Source organism: Ovis canadensis, chromosome 9, assembly GCF_042477335.2.
Source record: "Ovis canadensis isolate MfBH-ARS-UI-01 breed Bighorn chromosome 9, ARS-UI_OviCan_v2, whole genome shotgun sequence".
In the NCBI taxonomy this organism is placed as follows: Eukaryota; Metazoa; Chordata; class Mammalia; order Artiodactyla; family Bovidae; genus Ovis; species Ovis canadensis.
The window spans coordinates 29731000-29754837 of record NC_091253.1 but is presented as its reverse complement, the minus strand read 5'-3'; the positions used below and the strand labels follow the sequence as shown (position 1 = coordinate 29754837).

The 23838-nt window shown below is 49.0% G+C and overlaps 1 protein-coding gene across 1 annotated transcript in view; it reads left to right on the top strand.

Moving 5' to 3' along the window:
* The first annotated feature begins 6707 nt into the window (after positions 1–6707).
* Positions 6708–23838, top strand: part of KHDRBS3 (KH RNA binding domain containing, signal transduction associated 3) — a 153594-nt gene continuing 136463 nt past the window's right edge. The window contains exon 1 of the mRNA XM_069600936.1: positions 6708–7322. Coding sequence (XP_069457037.1) covers positions 7235–7322 — 88 coding nt within the window. The 5' untranslated portion in view covers positions 6708–7234. The remainder of the gene's footprint in view (positions 7323–23838) is intronic.

Genomic DNA, 23838 nt, shown 5'->3' with positions numbered 1-23838 from the left:
AATCACCTAGCATGCAAAGCACGCCCTCACCTGGCACCCTACTCCCCTCCACTATCAGGAGGAAGCAGTGAATGCCGAGGCGTTCTGCATCACCTAGAATAAACTTGAACGGGGTAGCAGTGAGCGCTGAGGTTTGTGGGAAGGCTAGTGCTGTGATACACAGAAGCCAAGGAACAAAACCACAGAGACACTTAGGAATTGTCCACAGGGCACTGTGCCCACTGACACACGTTCACAGTTGTTTTGAGAAGACACATTTTCTCACGGAATTCAGTGTACGTGACTATACAACTCCATACACAATTCCATAAAGTTGGACAACTTTATGTCCATTTTTCTTCCACAGCCATTTTTTGATCAGATTCTCTCTCCAATTTTTTTTTTAACTACAGAAAAACACAAACACAAGCTGGTATGTTTATATGAGACCTGGGTGTGTTTACTTTTGCAGTGGACTCTAAAAATGTCATCACCCCCTTGACAGCTGTTTGGACATGAAAGGTACTCTGATACTTCCAAAAATATTTTGCTTTGTGGCCATTCTGTCGAACTCAGACACGTGCAATTTTATTGCGAAGTATTCTGCTAATGTGGACGGAATTGTTTGGCGTGTATCTCTATGCATCCTGACAAGAAAGAGTGGATAAGGAGATGGACATTGATCTTTTTACTACTGTGGCAATAAGGTTTTACATTTCAACAGCGCCTTTCAAATCATGGCATCTTATAAAGCACCAGAGGCCATGATAAGTTGATGCATGGTTGAAATACAGCAAGTGCCTTGGCAGACCAGCATCACATATCACCTCTTTGGTCCCCGAAGCAGAGGATGGAGGGCTGCTGTTGCATAGAGAAAAACGATAAAACACATTTCTGTGATGGTTATACCGGGGAACTTTTCCGAGCACTTTTCGGGGCTTTCTCTGCAAATCTTTATTGTTCTCACTGGATCTCAACAAAACAGGAAGAGAACAGCTGCTATTAGTGACCCTTTTACACGTGCAGAAATAGAGACAGAGAAAGATTTGGATTTTGAAAAGATTACCAAGTCAGGCAGTGATGGGGTCAACTGCAGGGTCCTTGTCCCTTCTTCTCCCTGGCTCCTCTGTTCGCACCTGACTGTGCCACAGGGCAGCCAACTGACCCTGGGCATGTCAATTCTTATTTTCCATTACTCTTTCCTTGAGTGTTTATCTTAGAAACAGAGCAAGGCTGAGCACAGAGAAATGTCTCTCCTTTAAGCTTTCCTTATTCTCTTGTACTCTCTCCTACTATGTGTCTTTTACTTTCTCTTCATTTTTTTCCCGTTGTTCTCCTCCTGTCTTCATTTTCTCCCTCCCTCCCTTCCACCCTCTTCTTTTCTTTACCCTTTACATTTTTCACTCTCACCTAAGATCATACTTTACTCTCCCATTTTCTGGGAACGAGTTAAAACCCTGTGTGAGTTTCCCTTTTGGAGGAGACTAGGTCCAGGTGGTGCTAGTGGTAAAGAACATGCCCGCCAGTGCAGGAGATGTGTGTTCAGTCCCTGGGTTGGGAAGATCCTCTGGAGGAGGAAATAGCTACCCACTTCAGTATTCTTGCTGGGAGAATCCCATGGTCAGAGGAACCTGGCGGACTAGTCTATGGGGTCACACAGAGTCAGGCAGGACTGAGCCTCTGAGCACAGCACAGGTCCAAGCCAGGGGCTTGTCAATCTGGTTCAACTAATTCGGGGTGGGGGGGTGGGGGTGGGGGAAGCTGTGCTTTCACATATTGCCACTAGGGGGTGCCTGTGCAATGTCTGTGGTTTTATTCGCTCTGGGAAGAAAGCAGAATGGCTTCTTTTCTGGAGAAAGAAGCAAGTGGGCTAGAGTAGCAAGGAGCAAGAGAAGGAAACAGACGTAGGGAACATGGATGCAGAGACATAAAAGGAGTCTTCAGGAATGGGAGTGACTGGGCTGAAAGGTTTGATTCCATTCATCCTTAGACATGGCTGGAGGGTGTGTGTGGGGTGTGTGTGTGTGTGTGTTCAACTCTCACTTTATACCTTGGGGTCACTTCAGTGCTTGGAGCAACTGTTTTCCTGATCTCTACAAACTAGTGACTTGTGAGCTTGCTGATCTCTGTGGTTCCTTTCAGTTGTATTTCTGGATTTTGAATGCAGGCTGTTTGGAAGGTGAGTGGAATAAAATGGGAGGGAGCCACTCACAGACTAGCCACTCCTCGGTGGAGGCATGCCTGCTTTATGGATGGGCTGTGAACTCTGCAAAGCCTCCCAACTCTGAAGAGTCTCTCTGCGTCCTGCTCCACGTGTGCTGAGCCTTTCCAGTCATTCTCAAGATTTGAAAATGCATTTCCCTCTGTAACTCACTGGGGTTGGGGAGCACGGTGAACATGTGTGGTGTCTGTCTCCTTGACACATAAATGACTGATTTCTAGGTAAGGCTGTGCCATCTTTTGGTGCTTGTCCTACATGACAAACTCATTTATCTCTGGTAGCTGGGAAGCAATACTGTTGGGGGACTGCATTTCAGGAGAAATGGACTTGAACGAGCGACGAGTACTTGCTGTGAACTGACCACCTGGCTGGGCACTCAGGCTGTGAAGCTGAGCAGGCTCTGAGGACAGTGTGTGGCCAAGGGGGTCCACCAGTGACTGGGGCCTGACCATGAACACAGACAGCACTGGTGGAGTGGAGAGCAGGGAGAGTCCAAACGCCATCAGCTCCAAGGACAGGCTTCATGCTTCAGTTTAAACCCTGCAGAATCCTGGAAGCTTGGTATTTCCTCTTCCCGTGCTCAGAGACATCAAGTCGTTGACTGAGGATCACACAGCTAGTAAGCAGGAGAGCTGGGGGCCAAATCAAGGTCTCTCTGGCCCTCCGGCCAGTCCGATTTGGACACCACACCCAGGGTACTGCTGGGTCTTAGGGAAACCGGGATAGAATGCACCTTTTTAAAATGAAAGGAACAGGAAGCTTGTAGTGTGAGCAGTAACTCAGCAGGAATGTGACAATGAGCTCAGAGACACTCTTCACACTCATCAGCCCCTGATGACATGGGGTGTTGCTGTAGCCGTGTCTGACCCACTGCAGTTGGCATCTTTTTCCAGAGGTGGGCGTGGCAGTGGTGGGAGTGATTGGGTGGGGATTCAGCCATGTGGTGGTCGGCTGGGCCAGGGGGGACTTGCAGTGCAGTTCTTGAAATGGCCTAGTGACACCTGATCAGCCTCATCTGAGGCTGATCGGGAAAGTGCCCTTGTGTCTCTGATACTGAGACATTGTTTCCAGATGTGTGACTGTGAGGAGAAAGGGCGGCTGGAGTTTCTTACCACATCTTAGGGTCTCCGGTCCAGGGCAGACACACGCCTTGCGGATGGAGTGAGTGGCCCTGAGCCTCCGGCCAGACGCGGCTCTGGAGAAGTCTGTTTTGAGCACAGCCTGTCCTTTGTTCCCAGAACTGTCATGCACCAAGCCTGTGCTCTGCAAGTCCTGGTGTATGCCTGAAGAGATCTCTGTCTGCCCTGGAAGTCGTTAGACCTTGTGAGCACTAGCACTACCCACAGTTGCTTGAGGGGAAACCACAACCTTTCCCAAGGCCTGCTTTTCTCACCTTCAAAGGGATCGGGAGAGTTGGTACCCGCAGGGTGGCCATCTCAGGAAGACCAGCAGTGTCTGCAGGAGGCGTGGAGGTGCCCCATGGTCAATGGCCTGGCCAGGCTGGTGGGTGGGGATAATTTCCTGAACATCTCACAGAGACATTCGTCTCCTTCCTCCCTGGAGGACCCCACAGGGATACTTGCCGTGCTGGGCACCTGCCCTCTTGGACGGCTCTGAGAGAAGGAGGGGCTGGAGCAGAAGATTCAGTGCCTTTGCTCTCGGCTTCCCGGTGTACAGCCCTCCTCCCCAGCTGCTGGTGAGACGTGTCCGCCAACTATTTGGATGCAGGAGGGGAGGAGCTGGTCTCCAGTGTCCCAGGTTGCTGCCTGCGAGGGCAGGACAGGGAAGGGAGGAGAGGAGGCTTTGAGGTCCCATGGGTCTGGGACCGCTCCCTGACATCAGTGGCACTTAAGCAGATATTAAACTGCTCTGGGCCTCAGTGTCCTCACCTGTAAGTGCTAATGAACAGTATCTTCCCTACAGGGTGTTGAGAGAAAGGAAAATAGTGGGTACAAAGACCCTGGCATCCCACCTGGCACAAAGCAAATGCTCAATAAAAACAGCAGTTATTCCATGGCTGGAATGTCACGGGGGCAGAAGGTCTGAATGGAAAGGAGGGTCTTAGACCACGCGGTGAGGGGAGCAGCTGAATACTGGCTCCTACTCCTCCCCTGGGATTGTGTGTGTGTGTGTGCATGTGCTAAGTCGTGCCCGACTTTGCAACCCTATGGACTATAGCCCGCTAGGCTCCTCTGTCCATGGGATTCTGCAGCCAAGAATACTGGAGTGGGCTGCCATTTCCTACCCTGGGGATCTTCCTGACCCAGGGATCAACCCTGTATCTCTTCCATTGGCAGGTGAATTCCAGACTCTCTCCTTCTCCCTTCCTCCCTTGAAAAGTGGCTGCCAGGGGTCACACCCTAGAAAGCAAAGTCTGTGATAAAGGCATGGAAGTCAGAGGTCTGTGCATTCCACTCGAATTTTAAAGGAGAAAACATTTCCCCTTAAATCCTTCCAACTTGCCCTCAAGGACTGCTGGCATAAGCCCAGTTTTGAAGAGGTGAACTGTGAAGCTCAGACAGGTTATTTAGCTGAGGATGCACAGTGGTCAGAGAGGAGCTGGGACTGCAGAGTGTCTGCCCAGCCACACTCTGGACCCCAGTCAGAAACAGTGGTGCCAGGCCTTTCACTTGGTATGCTGGGGCGATGCAAGTGCCCCCAGGAGCTACAGTTGAAGGGAAGGAGAGGCTCAGAAGACCCAGGAAACAGCAATCCAGGGGTGAAAACCCAACAAAGAACTGCTAAGCACTGGCTATGTATGCTGGACACTTTATGGGGATTTCCTTAAGAGGTGATACATTTTATCTTCATGACTCTCTTAGGAAATAGGCTCTATTATCATTTCCACTTTATAGATGAGGAAGATGAGGCACAGAGAGGTGGAGTATCTTGCCCAAGATAGCACAGCTAGTGAGCAACTGAGCCATGATTCTAAATGCAGGCTCTCTGGTCCCAGAGGCTACATACTGAACTGTCTCATCTGACAGCCTCTTGCAAGTTTAGACCAAAGAGAGACATGAAGAAGATTCTTATTGGGACTCTGGAATGGCACCTCACCAGGAGTCAGTTCCATCTAGGGGTGGAGCTTGAGAATGAAGGAAGTTCACACTTCCACTTCGGGCTGGGACCTAGAGCAGCCTAGAGCTCTTTGATTCCCGCCGCAAGCATCTCTGGGTATAGTGCGTGCTCAGTCACTAAATCGTGTCCCACCTGATGCTTTGCGATCTCACGGACTGAAAGAATACTGGAGTGGGTTGTCATTTCTTTCTCCAAGGCATCGTCCCAACCCAGAAATTGAACCCTGAATCTCCTGCCTTGGCAGGTGGATTCTTCCTCCCATGCCATCAGGGAGGCCCCCCTTGGGTGTTGTCACCTCTATTTGCATCAAGAGTACAGCCAGTTGCCTGGGGGCCTGGGAGGAAAACCTGCTCCCAGAGGAGTGGCATGTCTATGGCTTATTCCTTCATCACACATTTCTGGTGCCCCTACACCCGTCCTAGGCCACTAGGTGCTGGGGATCCTTCCCCATAAAAGAAAGCTCTAGCCCTGTCTGTGAGGTGCTCATGGTCTGGGGAAAACAGAATCAGAGTTCTCCGTGAGTGAGGCCTGACCAGCGCTGGTGGGACACAGAACAGGTACCACTTTGTTGGGGAAGTCCTGGAAGGCTGTCCAAGAACAGGGACGTAGAGGCCCGGACTTGAGGTGGGATATGGATGGGGCAAAGGCAGGACAGACTCGGAGTCTTCGGGCCCCGCCACTGACTCTTACCTGGGATATCTGAAAACGGTCCGATGGAGGATTTGTCGAGGTGGGTGGCTGTGCGTAAACGAAAGGAGGACGGCAGCACCCACGTGCATCCAGGGGACTGCGCCCCAGAGGGGACGGGCTGCGGCTCCCTGCCCCGCCTCCGGACTCGGCGGATTTCTGCACGAAGAGAATGACAACCTGGCGGCAAGCGGAATGACAAAGCCGACCTGAAGGGCACGCGCTTTTATGTAATCGACCTCGGTTCCAAGGGTCTCACGGGTTGGCGCTGAGCGCAAGAGGCACCCACCGAGGCAGGACGGCTGGGCGCCCACGTTATTTCCTAGCAAACAGGAGCAGGGGAGGCAAAGCGAGCTAAGTTATGGAAGTCCAGGGAGCTTGAGAGCAGGGCAGCTCGCCCCGCCGCCCTTTCCCAGAGCCCGCGGCGGCGAGCCCGGGTGCTCCTCGGCGTCCTTCTCCGCCCGGCCCCTGAGCCGAGCGCGCAGCCCTCCTCCCGGGATCGCTCGCTGGGTGACCTTGGGCTAGCCGCTTGACCTCTCTGGGCGCAGTTGCCCGGGTTCTGCGTCTCGGCCCGCCGTGGCCGAGCCGCGCGGCGCTCCGCGCACGCCTCCCCGGGAGCTGCGGACGGGCGCGGCGCCGGCGGGAGGCCCCCGGGACGCCCCTCCCGGGCTCGGTCGCGTAGCCGGGAGCGGCCCCACCAGGCGGCGCGCCACAGCGGGCGGCGGGCGGCAGGGCGCGGGGCACAGTGCGCAGGCGCGGCGGGCGGGGCGGGGCCGGGCGCGGCGGGCGGGGCCGGGCGCTCGGCTCCGCGGCTCAGAGAGCGCGGGGCGGCGCGCGGCGTGCGGGTCGCTGCTGAGCTCCGCGCCGGCGCCGGCTGGCGGGGCTCGCCGGGGACTGTGTCCAGTTCGCGGAGCGCGCCGCCGGCTCGGCCGGAGGGCCGCCTGATCGCTCCGGCCCGTGGCGGGAGCGCGGAGCCCGCGTCTGGGAGGCGGCGGCCGCCAGCGCGGGGCCGTCGGCGGCCAACCCCCGGGGACCAGGGCTGCGCGGCCGGTTCCCGCCCCGCGCCGCCGCCGCCGCCACCGCCTCCGCCGCCGCCGCCGTCCCCGGGCCGACTGCTCGGCTTGGCTCCGCCGCGCCCCGCGCCGCCCCACCGCGGCGTCCGGCCCGGGTTCCGCGCCGCTGGGGCGCGGGCGGGGTCGGGGGTTGCGGGGCCGCCGCCGCCGCCCGCCCGCCTGGAGTCCGCGTCCCGGGCCCGGGCGGCCGGCGAGCATGGAGGAGAAGTACCTGCCGGAGCTGATGGCGGAGAAAGACTCCCTGGACCCATCCTTCACGCACGCCCTGCGGCTGGTGAACCAAGGTGAGGGCGCGCGCCGGCCGGCTGGTCGACCGACCGACCGACCGTTAACGGTCGCCCACGGCCGTTGGGGACCCGGGAGCGGCGGGCTGGGGGGAGGGGTGGGGGGCTGGAGACTGGGGGGCGTCGGGCCCGGGGGCGAGGCGCAGGTGTTGGGGGGTGCGGAGCCGTGGCAGCGAGCTGGCCGTCGACCTCGGGGCGACCGGAGGGGACCCAGGTCGCAATCTGGCGGGGGGCGCTGATTCGGGTGGGGATGTGGGACACCTAGGGGAAGCCGGAGTGTTGTGTGCGCGTTGTGGGGAGACGCGGGAAGGGAGGCAGGCTGGGCGTTTGGATGAGACTTGAAGGGAATCTGTGGGGGACTCGAGGGTACCCCAGGGAAACTTGCGGGTGGGGCACCACGAACATCTGGGGGCTTCGTTGGGGCGGGGGTTGAATGAGCTCATTGGAGGGGAGAATGGGGCGGTGGGGGGCACCAGGGAACTAGTTGCGTTTGGTTAGAGAGCTGGAGAAAGAACTCGAGGAAAATGGAAGGATTCGAGGGGATCGGAAGCAGAAGAGGTGAAGGGAACAGGTGCTTGGATTGTTGGTGAAGTTTGAGGACCTCGGAAGAGGTTTGGGGTCAGAACCCCCGGCACTTTGGAGGAGCAGGGCCCGCTTTCCCGGTTCCCTCTTCATTTCCCCCCCCACCCTCCCCCCCACCCCTCTCTCTCTCTCTCTCTCTCTCTTTCTCTCGCGGGTCCGGGCTCTCGCCGCCCTCCCCGGGGGTGGGCAGCTCACACCTAGCCTTGCAGGCCGGCCCTTGGAGAGTCATCGGGGGGCGGGAAGAGACCCACGCAGGAGAGTCTGCTTCTTGACTTGCCTGTCCTCTCTCTGGGAGGCTCTGGGTGGGTCACCCTCGCTCGGGGTTGAGAACACTGGCCAAGGAGCCTTTGCTGCTTGTGCCATTTTAGCGCTCCTCGGGCCAGCTCAGGGCGTGAGCCGCCCCGGGAAGTACCGGACGCGGGGTGCCCCGGCGTACGGAGGCGTGCCCGCCCAGGACGGCGTTCCCTGGCTTGTTCCTTCTCCAGCTTCCCGAGTAATCTGCCGGGATGGACGGTAAATGAAGCCCGCCTTCCCCAGAGCGATGTCCTTCATCCCCTCCTGGATCTGGAATGCGTGTTTCAGATAAAGATGGGTTTGGGAGCCGCTGGTATGCTTTTTCTCTGGGTGATGGCACAGACCATCCGGCAGAGGTTATCCCGTCAGATCTGTTACCTTTTGCACGAATCACTGTGCCTTGAGGGTCTGTGGTTCCCGACTCAGCCGGGTCTGCTGATCTTCATGCTGACCCTGGCTTTTTGATTGTTGAAAGTGGAAGATGAGGCAGACATATTCTATTTGAATATAGGTGTCTATATTTTACAATAGCGACCTCCGGTATTTGCCTATTGCAACCCGTTCTTCCTAGTAGGGTGTGTGTGTGGTCGAGTGAGGGTCTTGGTGGAGGGACTGACTGTCTGCAAGAATTTAAGCTTGATATTTAATTTGTTGAACAGAGATGGGTTCACTGAGCTTTCCCATTTTAATTGTAGGCTTATTTTTATTTCTTTAATAAAACGGGCTTGTGAAAAAGTAATGGCTATGCGTTGCAGAAAGCGAATTTTAAGTTTTATTGCCATGCTCTTGTGAACAGTTGGGTTTGTACTCCTCTCTCTTTGTGATTTACATATATCTTTTGTTGCCTGCTGGGCTGTCATCTCTATGAAAGAAATTTCTTTGTACGTTGTGTGAGATCATTGGCATTAGAAATATTCTGGATTGTGGAATGAAGTGTGTTTTTCTGAATAAAGAAGCTGAGTCAAAGTTAGGTTGTACTCAATTAAAGAAGCAGTTTTAACAAAAGTGTAGTAAGTTATCTTATTTTGAAAGTCAGAACTAATTTTCTGTGCCAGGTTGCTGTGGCATTCATTCTGCTAATACATTTGGAATTCTTTTGGTTTCTTTGTTTTTACCTGTGGTAATTGCTTCCAATTATTTGAAACAGATCTTGGGCAATGTTGCCATTTAGTTTTTTTTTTTTTTTTTTTTAGGTGTTAAACCTGATTACCTTACTTTTTCATCAAAAATGTAATTCTTGCAAGAGGTTCAATTTCTTACATTGAACAGTTAGGGAAGTAACTTATTCAGATGTTCTTATTAGTGTTAATTTAGATTTCTTCAGACTGAAATGTTTTCCCCTTAAATCACAGGCTGCTTTCTGGAATGCAGAGCTCTATCATTTAAAATATTAATTATGCTGTTACGTAACTCCAGAATTACAAGTGGCATTTCTGAAACACGGTGTCTTAAATCTGAATTGATTATTATAAAGCTTTGATTTTAAATCTGATAATCATTTTGTGATTGACTACCAAGAGCATTTTTATTCTTTTTTTAATCTGTATTTTTGACTATTTCCCTCTAAAGGGAGGCATCTGTTTTTCAGATGAATCTTGATACTAGGATGGGTATTCAGGCACTAACTTATAAATGGTAATGGGTCACACCTTTATTTTATTATGGAGTGGCCTGTGATAAGTAGACTTGACGCTTAACATCACCAAATGCTGTCAGTACCTTTGTATAGTGTTCTCAAGTTTCCCAGGCTCTTTGAGGCACAGCTGTCTGCTTGTGTTCTCACACTCAGCCCTAGTGAGGCAGACGTTGATGTCTCTGTTTTTCAGGGGAGGCAGCTGGCAGGTGACTGAGATAGGTGAGTCTGAACTCAGGTCTTTGGTCTCATAAGGCCATTGTTCTCCACACTCAGACTTTCTCCAAAAGACGGCACTGAGACACTTCACAGATGGGAATTTAAAACCCTGCCAAAGCCATAGAACTAATATGCTTGTTTCCTGTTGACTTCCTGTTGATTTTCTAAAAACATTTGTTTCTGTGCTTGTCTAGTGGTCTTCTTTGAAGAAACAAGCTTTCATGGTAGATATTTCCTACAGGATTCTAGTCAAGAGGCATTTTTGAGTTAAAGCCCTTTGGGGACCAATATATGATTTTAGTAATCAACACAGTGTGATAGTGTTGATAAATGAGGTGTGTTCATTTTTTAAAAATTCGGCATTTGTAAACACTGATAGCTGAATTACCTTTTTTTTTCTCTAATTATATTCCAAGTAAGAACTTGAGCTGGAATCACAAGATATATACTTCTATGCTAACATAGGTTGGTTTTTACACTTTTTCCAGGCTTATTCTTCCTAGTGGGCATTTGTTCTTGGCTTTTATTGCAATTTTCTCAGGATAAATTTTCCTTCTTCCCACCCCCTCAAATATTGAATGCTCTTGTTTCTCTGCCAAAAATAACACGTGATGTTAACTTGATGTCAAAACTAAATCAAATAAAATAAACTTTTTTTTAAATCCCCACCTCCATTGCCTGTAGAGTGAGTTGACATTGCAGTTTCTTGCCAAGGAGGTTAATTGGAGATGAAAGTTGCATTCCGTGTTTTATATTATATTTGCTACTAGGGGATGTGCTGACTCTTACTAAAAACATCTTCAGAAATGTCTTACGCATTATAATTTAATCCAGTTCTTTGGTCTTGCATTGGATGGTTTTCAGTCCAAGCCAAGTAACCATTAAATAAGATTACATAACCCTGTATTTTTAATTATCTGATATAATATATGCTTTGGTGGCTGGTTCATTGCCAAGTTATATTTAGGGTTGGTTACAAGAGGAAGTGGAGCAGAAGATTCCAGGTTATGGTGGTCTGTCCAGTGGAGAAGGAAATGGCAACCCACTCCAGTATTCTTGCCTAGAGAATTCCATGGGCAGAGAAGCTTGCTGGGCTACCATCCATAGGGTTGCACAGAGTTGGACACAACTGAAGTGACTTAGCATGCACGCATGCGTTAATGTCCAGATAAATTTCTTTGTTGGTGTTTCAAAATAAGTGTTTTCATATTACATCAGTTTCTCTTAATAATGAGATTCTTAGCATTACTTAGGATATACGTGTGGGATAAACATATATGAAGGAAGGATCATTATTTTGCCTTATGTGCTTCTCTTTGTACAATAAAGCTCGATGACTTAAGAGTTTCACTTTGGGGGACCCTTTCTGGAAATTGTTTTGGTTGCTTGTGTGTTGTCAAGCGTGTAAAGTAGGAGAAGAATGAGAGTGAAGGTTGCAGAATTCCATTTATCTGTGGTGCCTTCACGCCATAGCGTGCACTTCTCTGTTTCATTCAGGGAAAAGTGTGGTTATTTAGTTTCTAATATTTTCTTAGGCTTATCAGGTTTTGCTTTTTGTAAGAAAATGGATGGAATGACTCACATATTTACTCTTTGACTCACATATTTAGATAAGTCATTTTCTATAGTGTTATGACTCAGAAGGATCCAGTGATGGTCAGTTACAGTGTTTTGGTATCCAGACACTAGTAGCAGGTTTATTGAGAACCTACCTCGCAGGGTGTTTTTGCTGGTCCTGGACTGAGAGAGGGAAAAATTTCAGCCTCTACTCCTGAGGAATATCTGCTCTCTTCTGCATCAGATTGAGAGTGGGCTTTTAGTGTTTAGATGCCCTCTCCTTTCCAGAGGAATGTCTTATTAGCCTTCAACTGTCCTTTTGAACTATTTTGTGACAAGGTGGTTTAGATTTAACTCTCGTTCTAGAAACATTTACGAGGTACTTCTCCACACTCACCCATGTCTATAATCTTAATACTGAGAACAGACAAAAATGTAGAGACTTTTAGCCCAATATATCACTTGTAGAAATGGAGATTCCAACAGTGACTTACCCAGAGTGACATACTGACAGAATGTCCGAGGGGATGTTCAAGCTTTGTTGTTTTCCACATCACACGGACCTTTGGATGTATGAAGGGTCAAACTGTGATGATAAAGGTAGTTAATGACAGAAGGGGGATTAAAACTCTGGCCTTTTATGTGCAGTTTGTTCTTGTCTCTCTAGCTTGTGCTGGAATTGAAAGACGAGCTATATAGCATCCATTGTTATACTGATACTTTATCCTTCAAGTTTCTTTTTTTTTTTTTTCCTCCAAGTTTCTGCTGTAGATATCTTGTCTGACCACTTCCCTCCCTCCATGGGCTAGAGTGCCTGTTTCTGGTCCTGAAGCAGGTGGTGCCTAACTCTCTGATGGGGTGATAGTCACCACAATGTACTATTTGGATCTCTGTCTTCCCTGGAGAGTGTGAGCTGTTCGGGAGGTAAGGCTTGGTCTTAACCTATCTTTGTGTCTTCAGAATCTCATATGGTTCTTGGTCTGTAGCCCTTGTAAACTCCAGTCTTCGTTTCAGTGTTGTTTTAATTCTCATAAAGGTAGAAGAATCAGAAAGTATTTGGAGTTTAGCAGTCCTTAAGGCCTTTGCTTTTTACCACTTTAGAGACCTGGCTGAGTAGGAGTAGGAGGAAGTCCCCAACAGGTGTGCAGGCAGGCACGGGAGGGGTTTCTAAGTGAATTGCAGTGTTGAATAAGCAGGAGAGCATCCCAGGGCTCACTCCATGGGGTGGGCTGTAGGGGTCCTTCTCAGGAGGTGAGGAGATCTTATCAGATCTGCTTGGAATCCTGTGATTATTTACTTTTATTCTTTCTTGAGGAACTTATTAGGCAGTGCATTCTAACATTGTTAGCTCTCCTTGCCTAAACTAATGAGATTTCTCATGACAGATTTAAACCAGAAGTTGGGTGACCCTCGTCACTTGCTGAATAAGCCTTACCTGAAGGAGTTAATCTTCACTCTCAGATGCCACACAGACCCCCAAAGCTCAGGAGTAGTGGTGGTTGTGGATGGAACGCCAGCAGCAGTTTGGATGTCACAAGACCCTTTGCTTGTTGTCATCATTCCCCCTGAGTGGAGACAGAATGGCTTATGTGTTTTACCAAGAAACAGAAGTAGAGTGTTGGTGGCTTTGAGATGATGATCATAATCAGTTGAGTCGCTCAGTCATGTCCAACTCTTTTTGACCCCGTGAATCGCAGCACGCCAGGCCTCCCTGTCCACCACCAACTCCCGGAGTTCACTCAGACTCACGTCCATCGAGTCCGTGACGCCATCCAGCCATCTCATCCTCTGTCGTCCCCTTCTCCTCCTGCCCCCAATCCCTCCCAGCATCAGAGTCTTTTCCAATGAGCCAACTCTTCTCATGAGGTGGCCAAAGTGCTGGAGTTTCAGCTTTAGCATCATTCCTTCCAAAGAAATCCCAGGGCTGATCTCCTTCAGAATGGACTGGTTGGATCTCCTTGCAGTCCAAGGGACTCTCAAGAGTCTTCTCCAACACCACAGTTCAAAAGCATCAATTCTTCGGCACTCAGCCTTCTTCACAATCCAACTCTCACATCCATACATGGCTACTGGAAAAACCATAAAAGCTGCCAAATGGAGGGCGTCTGTGCCTGGTGCTTCCTGTGCATTATCTCTAGTCCCCACAAGATCTTGGAAGGTAGCTGATTTTATCCCCTGCCTGTGTCCTTTGTTTTTTCAGATGAGGCATCTGAGGCTCTAAAGGGTGCACAGTCCTCAGGCTGAACTTCTAAATCAAGCCATCTTGTGTTTTGATAAGGTACTTTAAGAAGAGACTCAAAGACAGAACCCACCATTGTTGTTTGTTTTTAAATAAGGGTTTCATTACAGTGAAAGCCAGTTAGGAAGTTCCCTTTGTGATGATGAATTTTTAAAAGAGGTTTCCCCAAATGTATTTTACTAAAAAGGCAAGCTCCCTCTTTTCCTATGTTCTCCAGCAGTACTTTACAGTTTTTAGTAAGCATGCAAGGTAAGGAGTTTTACTTATGTATATTCTAGTAATCATGGATCAAGTAGGAAACCTTTCTGTATTGAAATAAGTCAATTCTTGATGAAACTCTCTGTCTCTTAGAGACAGAGCTCTCTGTGTTTAAATACTTTCGCAGAAACAGTTGGTGTGATATCAGGGATTTAGAGGCAGTTTATGGTATGTTTTAAAAATTCCCCATCTTTTAAAAATAGGCTCATAAAAGAAAAAAAATACCAAGAATATACAAGAACATAGTCCCACAGATAATGGTTTTAAAAGGCTCTGTGAAGGAAGTGGGGTATGTTTGAATATACTTGATTACAATTGTCAATAATACTAGTTACTGTTTATCAAGAACCTTTTTTGGGTTAGATGGTTTATGTACATGATTTCATTTAATTTTCTTAACAGTCTTGAAAGAGTAAATCATTTTATCTTATATTGTAGATGAGGAAGCTGAGGGCAGGGAGGTTAAATAATTTGCATAATGTCAGACAGCTAATAAGTGGTAAGCCAGGATTCAGATCTTTATCTGCCCCCTGCAGAGTGCTGTGTGCTCCAGCAGAGGTGGGGGCTTTCCTTGTGGCTGGGCTTTCCTGTTGGCTTTCCTGGGAGAACCTCGGCCATGCAGCTCTTAGAGTGAGCTGCCTGGCACTGGCCTGGCGTTCTGTGAGCAGGGCAGACTGGACAGCCGGCAGGTAGTGCAGTGACTGCGCAGGGTAGGGACTGCGTGACCGCAGGCAGCGTGGAAAGTCTGGCGGATGCCTTTACATGGGAGACGGCACTGCTTCACAGGGAAGAGCTGCCAGAGGAGCCACGGGATTCTGGCAGGTAACGACTTTCTAGGCTGTGACCCTGTACCAGTTCCTTAGCTTCCTGGAGCCGAGGTTTCTCGTCTAACATTGGAGACCTTATACCTCCTCTGTGGGGTGGCCGTTTTCGATGGCATGTAAGTACCGTGTCCTGAACAAACATTACCTGCTCGTTTCAAAGAATTGCCCGAGACAGGTGTGTGCATGCAGGCATCACTTTCCAGACATAAAGTATATAATAATAACTCAATGCATAAATCATCCAGTCTCCTTCCTCAGGGTAGTTTTATGTTATTAAAATGATTTTAGTTTTCCAATCCTGGAGATACTGAAGGGGAAACTCATTCTTTAGGAAGCCTCTTTCATTAATATCATGTACAAAATTAGCAGCAGCTCTGACTGGTTTTTATTATGCTAGTCAAGACGCAGCACCTGAGGCTCCCATTAACAAATGAGGCTTCCATAAACAGATTTATGACTGCACATCTTAAAACATGTCTGGACATTCAGCAGCCGCTCTCCACAGGCACAGGGTATCTTGCTCTGAATTGGTAAGCTGTAAATTTCCATAATTTTTTGCATTTCCATAATTTTTCGCCAATCAGCCCCTGCTGCTATTTTAAGAACTTTAAAAGGTGTTCTTGGCATATTATTGATGTTCTTCCTTGGTGTGATAAAGAGTTGTGAGTGTGTGAGAGCTCTCTTTTTGATGTGAATCTTACACTTGGGGTCACTATTGGTTCACGCGCCGTGGAGAAATTGTAATGCAGGGGAGAGGGGACGGTTTCCATCCTGTCATTTTCCCTTGTTCTCCGGCTACTTCAGTTACTTGGCGCCCCTGTGCCCTGCTCTTCTTCCACTAGATGGCGCTCCGTATAGCCCAGTCACCCTCTGCATCTGCACAGAGGGCTTCATCTGAGCCGGTGTTAGTCCTGATCCATCATCAAGCTTGCGTTGCTTTGATATTCATGTACTGATACTAATCTTCCACATTGCTGATGTTTTAAGAGGCATACTCTCTAGCCAGCATTTTCAGAGCATCGAGATCAGTTTCTGTTTTGTGCCTAAGGTGTGCCTGGCATTGCTGCAAGGCCCTTTCCCATACATCACCTCCTGTAGTCCTGGTGGCTGCCTTGGGAAGCAGTTTTGCTGTTGTCATTCTACAGGCAAAGAAATGGAGGCTGGGGAGCTATATAACTTGTTCAGGGTCATGCAGCTAACTTGCAAAAACATTTTTTGGAGGAAAGTTTTGGGATAGTTTGACTTACGGCTGTTGGACATTGTGCTCTGTTGATTTTGTTGGGGAGAACTATAGTGCTGATGGTGATTTGCATTGGCATGTAGAAGTCAAATCCGTTGTGTGAGGAAGCAAACAGTGGCAGCCAGAGCTTTGTCAGCTGGTGTGGACACTGCTGCTTCCTTCTGCTTCTTTTGTCTCTTAACTCCTGTGGGCCCCCAGGTACAAAGCCATGGGGAACTTTGAACAAAGCTCTGATTCTGCTTTCAGTAATTTTAGCTGAAATATTAGATCGAGTCCATAGGAACTGAAAAATTTGTACTGAAGTTTCAACTCCATTCATTTATTTAATATTTGTTGAGTATCTGCCCTTCTGAATTGAACTGTTTGTTCTGGGCCAGTTACTTCTCTGAGCCTGTGTTCCCTTGTCTGCACATTGGCAGTAATGCCTGCCTTGTAGGTCATTGGGGCGAAATGACAATGATTTTGTATTTTTAAAACTTTATTAAAAATTTTTTAACGTATAGGATATAGGTATATTTTTATACCCAATATGAGATACTTATGCATTTATATTTATCTTCACTTTACATTATTTTTTCTATCTGAATTGCATGCATCAGGTCATGGTCACCAACTTGTGTAGTGGGTTAGCTGCCAGTCATTTTTTAGGGCTGGCTGACTGCTGCCACCTTGTGCCACCCCTGTCCCTTTCTTCTGGTTGCATGGGCTCAGCAAACACAAACAGAAGCTTAGAAAAATCTCTCTCACTTTTTGTATGCTTCATTATGCAAACTGCAACTAACTAAAGATGATACTGAAATAAGATTCATATGAGTGGAAAAGGACACATGGTTAAGGACACAATTTTAAATCACACAGACCTGAGTTCACATCTTAGCTCTGCGGCTTCTCTGTGTTGTGACTGTAGATGTGTGAACCCCTCTCAGCCTCAGTTTCCATGATGAAGAAATGGGCATGAACAGTTAATAAAGCCTCTGAAGTTTTTGTGGGATTTCAGTGAGGTGTGTGAAGAGCTGTGTCATGTCTTGCATCTAATAAGTGCAGAATAAATGGTAGCTGTTGCAACCTTCCTCCTCCTCAGTACCTTCTTCCTCCTCAGCACCCTCCTCCTCCTCCTCACCACCCTCCTCCTCACCACCCTCCTCTGCTGACCACCCTCCTCTGCTTACTGCCCTCCTCCTCCTCACCGCCCTCTTCCTCCTCACCAGCCCCCTCCTCCTCACTGCCCTCCTCCTCCTCACCACCCTCCTCCTCACCATGCTCCTCCTCTTCTCCACCCTCCTCCTGCTCCCCACCATCCTTCTCCTCCCCACCCTCTTCCTCCTCCCCACCCTCCTCCTCCTCACCACCCTCCCCCTCCTCACCATCATCCTCCTCTTCACCACCCTCCTCTTCATCACCACCACTATCATATTTTAATCAAAGAATCTGTCATCCAGTGGGGGAGATAAATGTGTAGGGGGAACAATTTTAAGAGTGTGTTAAGTGCTGTGGAAGAAGACATAGGGGCTTTAGGGGATCAGAATGACCTCTCTCATCTCAGGACCAAGCTAGGCTTTCTGGCAGAGGCTTTCTCAGAGAGGATTAGCTGCATGCAGAAATTGGAGGAAAGGACTTGGGCAGGGATAGGTAAAATTTCTGACTCCTCCAGGTTATTCATTCCTGTTTCCCATGGTTCCGTAACATCTTCACATTCCTGCTTGTCGTTGTGTGTTGTGCTTGTTTATCTGTCTTCTTTAGTCTCCCCCTCCCATTTTCCTTCCTGGTATTACAATTTTTATTTGAAAACAACTTTAAACTTACAGAGAGTTAAAAGAATAGTGCTAAAACCCCCGGTATACCCGTTTATCTGGATTCAGCAGTTGTGTACATTTTCCCATATTTGGCTTTGCCATTCTGTCTATTTTCATAACTCATTTGAGAGTAAGGGGTGTGTGTGTGTTATCTATCTTTACCCCTAATACCTAAGTACCTTTGTATTTTCTGAGATTAAGGGCTGTCTCTGATATAACTGTGCTTACCAGCTAACAATGATGACAGCAGTTAGTCATTGTTTTGGTATTTTTATTATATAACTTATAGTCTATGTGCTATTCTTGCCAGTTGTTCCAGTTTTGTTTTTTATAGGATCAGAATCAAGACCACACATTGCATTTAGTTGTCAAGCATTTTAGTCTCTTAATTTGGAGCAGCTCCTCTGTCTTTTGCCTTTCATGGTATGCATATTTGAATACTACACAGGCCGGGTTTTTGTAGAGTCAGTGTGGCTTGTCTGTTTCTTCACATTTAGATTCATGTTGTGCACTCTGTTCATACTGTTAAAGCCAGTGGAGGTGATGGAATTCCAGTTGAGCTATTTCAGATCCTAAAAGATGATGCTGTGAAAGTGCTACATTCAATATGCCAGCAAATTTGGAAAACTCAGCAGTGGCCACAGGACTGGAAAAGTTTTCATTCCAATCCCAAAGAAAGGCAATGCCAAAGAATGTTCAGACTACCACATAATTGCACTCATCTCACACACTAGCAAAGTAATGTTCAAAATTCTCCAAGCCAGGCTTCAACAGTACATGACCTGAGAACTTTCAGATGTTCAAGTTGGATTTAGAAAAGTCAAAGGAACCAGTGATCAAATTGCCAGCATCTGTTGGGTCATCGAAAAAGCAAGAGAATTTCAGAAAAACATCTACTTCTGCTTTATTGACTACAGAAAAGCCTTTGACTGTGTGGATCACAACAGACTGTGGAAAATTCTTAAAGAGATGGGAATACCAGACCACCTTACCTGCCTCCTGAGAAATCTGTATGCAGGTCCATATGGAACAACAGACTGGTCCCAAATTGGGAAAGGAGTATGTCAAGGCTGATATCGTCACCCTGCTTATTTAACTTACGTACAGAATACATCATGGGAAATGCCAGGCTGGATGAAGCACAGGCTGAAATCAACATTGCTGGGAGAAACCTCAGATATGCAGATGATACCACCCTTATGGGAGAGAGTAAAGAAGAACTAAGAGCCTCTTGATGAAAGTGAAAGAGTAGAGTGAAAAAGTTGGCTTAAAACTCAACATTCAAAAAACTAAGATCATCATGGCATCCAGTCCCATCACTTCATGGCACATAGATGGGAAAACAATGGAAACAGTGAGAGACTTTATTTTCTTGGGCTCCAAAATCAGTGCAGATAGTGACTGCAGCCGTGAAATTAAAAGATGCTTGCTCCTTGGAAGAAAAGCTATGACCAACCTAGACAGCATATTAAAAATAGAGACATTACTTTGCTGACAAAGGTCCATTTAGTCAAAGCTGTGGTTTTTCCAGTAGTCACATATGAATGTGAGATTTGGACCATAAAGAAGACTGAGCGCTGAAGAATTGATGCTTTTGAAGTATGTTATTGGAAAAGACTCTTTGAGAGTCCCTTGGACTGCAAGGAGATCAAACCAGTCAGTTCTAAAGGAAGTCAGTCCTGAATATTCATTAGAAGGACTAGTGCTAAAGCTGAAACTCCAGTCACTACTTTGGCCACCTGATACGAAGAACTGGCTCCTTAGAAAAGACCCTGAAGATGAGATGGTTGGATGGCATCACCAGTTTGATGGACATCAGTTTGAGCGAGTTCTGGGAGTTGGTGAGGGGCAGGGAGGCCTGGCGTGCTGCAGTCCATGGGGTCGCAGAGTCAGACACGACTGAGCGACTGACCTGTGCACTCTTGGCAGGAGTCACCAAGGTGATGGTGTGTGCTCCTCAATACGCCACAGCAGGAGGCGCACGGTTTCAGTGCCACTTTGTCCTGTCGCTATTGATGAGGCTGAGTTTTGTTCACTTGATGTAGGTGGTGCTGGTCTTGGCCCCTGTTAAGTTTACACTTTCCTTTTGTAATTAATTAGCACTTTTGTGGGGTGATGCTTTGAGACTGTGTAAATGCTCCTTATTAAACTCTCCCTCACAAATTTTAGTACCCATTAATGTTTCTTACAGGAATTGATTATTACTGTGATGGTTCTAAAATGGTAATTTTTTCAGTCCGTCATTCTCTCTACATGTGTATTGGTTGACATTCTGCTGAAAGGGAACATTTTTATTTTTTTCTTTCCTTCTTTCATCTTCCCTACCCCTTGCCTGCCCTCCATCAGTTATCTGTATACATTCAGTTGGTTGTAGTCCCTCACCGTTACTGTATAAAGTGAGGATGTTAATCGCTAAGTTGTGTCTGACTTTTTGCAACCCCATGGACTTTAGCCCGCCAGACTCCTCTGTCTATAGGATATTCTAGACAAGAAGACTGGAGTGGGTTGCCCTTTCTTTCTTCAGGGGATATTCCCGACCCAGCAATGGAACCCACGTCTTCTGCACTGGCAGGCAGAACCCTTTCTCTCAAATCCATAAAAAGTGGTCTTAAAGGTCTGTGTCTCAGAGCCCTTCATGGTTCTTTGGGGAGCGCTGGTCTGGTGAGAAAGTGGGAGATGGCTGTCTCCTTCCCCCTGGGCTTCTGTCCTCAGGTCCTGATGTGGCACACAGGACTTTGATTTGCTCGATGGATTTTACTCTGTGTTGTGGTTTTGAGTGTGAAAAGTACTCTTGAGGAAGTTATGCCTTGGTGGTGGCTCTGAGTCAGAGGCAGCTCTCGCGGCCCCTCACCGAGAGAGTGTGCTGGTTCTGCTGATCAGAGCGCGGGGAACAGAGCTGCTGCCCGCTCGCGTGGTCCGCAGTGAGGTTGGAGGGCGGGCAGCAGCAGGGGCCGTGCCACTCAGAGCAGTTGTGTGCTCTCTGTCTCCTTGTCCTCTGTCAGGGCTTTGCTCCTGAAATGCTAGATGGGAGCAGTGCCCTTGTTGATAATGAACTCTCTGGGCTGAAGGCTCCTCATGTCTGAAACTAGCGCCAGGGGATCTGTGCCCTGCGGTCAAGTGCCCTGTGCCCCGGAGGCCGCTGGCCGCAGAGCATGGTCCTTGTTCCTGTCTCGAGGGGCCCAGCAGGGAGACGGGCCATGGCCCAGCCCCCTCCCTGCCCTTACCCTCTCTGAGCTTCGGTCTAGAGACCGCCTGGGTTCCTGCCTGCGGGTCTTTGTGGTCTTGGGCCCCATGTTACCTGCAGCAAAGGATGTGGGACAGAAGGTAGTGTTGGGAGCTTTGGGAGCCAGTGTCTGGTAGGTGGGGCACTATCTGCTCATCACGCTGAGGACTTTCAGAGCCTTGGGAAACCACTGCCGGCTGCTGGGGAGGACCCTCGGGAGGAGGCCAGGAGGTGTGAGTTTCTCCCCAATGTCTCCGCTGGGCTGGGGGGTGTCCACTTCTTGCTCAGGAAGGGTGGCACGCTCAGGGTGGGCTCAGGCCCGGGAGTCCTTCATCCTGCTTAAAGGGTTCTCAGCGCAGTGGGGAAGCAGCCAAATTAAAAGACATTTATATTGCAGGGTGGTGAGTGCTGTAATAAAGACCGCGCGGGGTCTTCCCTGGGACCAGGGCAGTGGGAAGGCCCGGGGTGAGGCCTGATGTCGGGGAGACACACGGGCAGCTGTTCCTGCTCTAGCTGCTCCCTGCTGGTGAAGCAAGGCCTCGCTGCCTGTGAGGGCCCTCTCCTCCTCCATCCTCTCCTCCTAGGTGTTCCCCTCAGGCCCCAGTACAGCGCCGCCTCTTCTCGCCATGCCTGCCTTTGTCACACTCTGGATTAGAATGCTTTGTTGGGAGCTGTTTCTCCCATGGGCATCCCAGATTCCTACAGACAGAAAATCTGCCTTCTTGGCTCGGCTTCTTCCTGGGTGCTGAGTGCAGGGCCCAGGAGACGGTTGGTGCTCAGAAAAGTGTCTGTAGGATGACTGGTCAGCTGGGCTCAGTTTCTTCTCTGCGTTAGGGTAGTGGATTCATGATTTCAGGATGCCTTGGTAAAGGAAAATGGAGAAAGGCTGTTGTTTTGCTTGAGTTTCTGGCTGCTGCTTTTGAGGGGAGGAGCTCCATCTCTCGGGCAGCTGGGACCATGTATGCACTGGCAGTGTGCGCTCGAGCCTTGAGTCTGGGGCTCAGACCTGTGGGCCACTTCCCCGGGCTGTTTAGGGATTTCCAGGTCTGGGCACATCCTTTGGCCTCCCTAAACACCAGCGCTTTAGTTTGTTGAGACAGTCGTGGCACTACCCACATCCCAGACTTCGTGTGAGGTTTCAGTGATAAGACACTGAGACTCCAGGCTTCTGAGCTGCTGCTGCTAAGTCGCTTCAGTTGTGGCCGACTCTGTACGACCCCATAGATGGCAGCCCACCAGGCTCCCCCGTCCCTGGGATTCTCAGGCAAGAACACTGGAGTGGGTTGCCATTTCCTTCTCCAATGCATGAAAGTGAAAAGTGAAAGTGAAGTCAGTCATGTCCGACTGTTAGTGACCCCATGGACTGCAGCCCACCAGGTTCCTCCGTCCATGGGATTTTCCAGGCAAGAGTACTGGAGCGGGGTGCCATTGCCTTCTCCGAGGCTTCTGAGCCCCAAGGCTTTATTCCCTGCTGAATTGCAAGTGCCCAGAACAGTGCCTGCCACCCAGCGGGCCCTCCGTGTTTGTTGAGTGAGTGACAGGGGAAAGCAGTTTCTTTCATCAGTCAGTCTGAAATATAAGGTGAAAGCAGCAGTGTATTAAGTGGGGCTAGAGGGGTCAGCAGGCGCTAGAGCATGCAAGACCCCCGAATGGCTGAGGAGTGTGAATGCATTTTAAGGTTCTGGAGCACAGCTGAAGCATCAGTGCAGGACAATGTCATGGTCAGCTATGCATTTTAGAATGTATTTGCTGAGCAGTGCAGGTTGAAAAGCTTTTGAATTATGTGAGTTCAGAGCTACAGGTGGTATTTCTAGATGTCGACTTTCATAAAAATGCGTTGCCTTGCACTTGAAGCCACAGAGGATGATGAGATCCTCTGGGAGATGATATCCCCCAGGGAGAGGGTGCCTGTGCAGGGTCGAAGGAGGAAAAGCAGAGGATGGAATCTGTGCAGCCATGTCAACAGGAGGCTTGGGCAAAGGAGAAGAAGCCCACCATTCTTTCCTGTTCTTAAGGTGACTAGCTTCATAAAGGCCGTGTGATTCCATCAGTGTAAATTACACTTTAAAATGTTTATTTTAAAAGCCTTTTTCACATGTGATGTGTTTCAAATAGAAATCTTTAAAATTTGTCCCTGCTGGTGATTCTGAAGCCAAGTAGGGTCTCTGTAGGCTTCGCAAACCCTAAGTGATAGAATGTGGAGGAGCCTCAGGAAACTGGGGCGGGGGGGGGGGGGGTCAGTATGTCGGAGGCTTGTCTGTCTGCTGCACTGGCTCCTGACTACACATCTTCCGGACTGACTCGGGGCTGGTTTACGCTTTCCAGGAGACTTTAAAGGCTATGCTTTGCGGCTTCTGGTTCTCGCCAGCAAATACAGGTAGACATCACTGCTCTCTGAGATTGTTGTGTTGCTACATTTGCAGATGGTGGTAGCTCCGGATTCCACCCTGAGTGTGAGTCCTGCATTCTGACCAAGGTTCCCCAGGTCTCAGGGCTCCCTGGGGACTTAGGCTGAGTAGCAGACAGCCTTCCAGGCAGCCTTCCAGGCTCTGATCATAGTGAAAGAACTCTGGCCACGGAACTTTGGCACGTGACCCTTTGGCAGGCAATTGTTTTGGCCCCAGCACCTTTCACTTAGGATTCAGGCAGGAGCA